Source organism: Leptonychotes weddellii, chromosome 9 (assembly GCF_054177405.1).
Source record: "Leptonychotes weddellii isolate Sample4059 chromosome 9, ASM5417740v2, whole genome shotgun sequence".
Lineage (NCBI taxonomy): Eukaryota > Metazoa > Chordata > Mammalia > Carnivora > Phocidae > Leptonychotes > Leptonychotes weddellii.
The window spans coordinates 121,534,378-121,535,636 of NC_138377.1; the positions used below are offsets into that span (position 1 = coordinate 121,534,378).

A 1,259-nucleotide genomic window follows, 5' to 3' on the forward strand; every position below is an offset into this window, starting at 1 on the left:
TAAGTACTAACAGAAATGTATTTTCTGCAGAGATACTTAGGTTTACCCAGATCCCACCAGGTTCAAAGAAAAGATGGGCAGACTCCACCTGCTACCACGTCCTCATATGCAGCACCTCCCCCTTCCACGCTGACCTTCCCGGATCAGGAGATGCTAAGCCAGGGCTGGGGGCAAGGAGGAAAGGGCCTGAGCCTGTGTGCTTGGAGGGCTGAAGACTGCAAGAGACCCTCTTGATTCTCCTAGGTTCTTCTTTGGGGGGGAGGGGAGCTTTGTGCCCAAGTAGAGGAAGAAGAAACGGTCAATGACACCAACAGAGTTTATTCACAAATAAATAAATACATACTAGGCAGGCACCCCTGCCGGCCTCCGAGGGTCTATCTATGGGTCCCTCCATTGCGGGAGGGGCTGAGGAGGGCCGTCCTGGGTGGGGACAGGCTCTCACTCTCAGGAATGCGGACGCCGGTACCGCAGGGGCCCCCTCCCAGGAAAGGAGTCGGGAGAGGGGCCGTTTTGAAGGTGCCGAGGCCAAAAAGGCCTCGATGCTCACAGACAGGGCGCCAGCTGCACGTCGTCACTACAATTATTCAGGCCGGCGGCCACTCCGGGGGCGAAAGGGGCATCCAGGTCTCCAGCAGGGCCAGCACGTCGCCGGGAAAGAGCTGCGGAGAGAGGGAACAGGTTATCGTCCGCGTTGGCCGCTGAGGGTGGGTGTCCGCGCTCATGCGTTCCACTCTCAGGGGACCTTTGGCGGAGAACAGGACCCTGTCCCCTGCGTGTCCTCTCCCTCCCCTCCCCGCTTGAGCGCCCCGGGCACACCAGTTAAGCTGCTCCCGACAGCATGCAGACCGGGCCAGGCTGCCGGTGGGGGTGCCGCAGGGGGAGTGGCCCCCGCAGGGGGAGCTGCACGCCGGGGACGGGGACAGCAGGTAGCACCACCCACGACGGCGCCGGGAGGGAGTCCTGCGCGGGAAGGAGGTACTAACCGGAGACGAGGGGCTCAGCTCCACTGCCAGCGATTCCGGACACGCTGCCTCGTCGTAAAGCACCGGCGGTTCTCGAGGCTCGGGCGCCGCTAGTGCTCCGGGACAGGCCGGCGGGGACCCCCACGACGCGGCGGCGCCGGCGGCGGAGCCCAGGCCCGGGGCGCGCGCCTGCACCTGCGCCTGCGTCTGCGTCTGCGCCTGCGCCTGCGCGGGGCCGCCGTCGGGGCAGAGCGGGCAGCCCCGAGGTGCCGCCGCCGCCGCCGCCGCGCCGCTGCG

The 1,259-nt window shown here is 65.8% G+C and overlaps 1 protein-coding gene across 1 annotated transcript in view; it reads right to left on the reverse strand.

The window, feature by feature from the left end:
• Positions 1-298: 298 nt before the first annotated feature.
• Positions 299-1,259, reverse strand: part of MESP1 (mesoderm posterior bHLH transcription factor 1) — a 1,990-nt gene continuing 1,029 nt past the window's right edge. The window contains exons 2-3 of the mRNA XM_081829700.1: positions 984-1,259; positions 299-659 (exon numbers count right to left, since the gene is read on the reverse strand). The exon at positions 984-1,259 is cut by the window's right edge and continues 31 nt beyond it. Coding sequence (XP_081685826.1) covers positions 585-659; positions 984-1,259 — 351 coding nt within the window. The 3' untranslated portion in view covers positions 299-584. The remainder of the gene's footprint in view (positions 660-983) is intronic.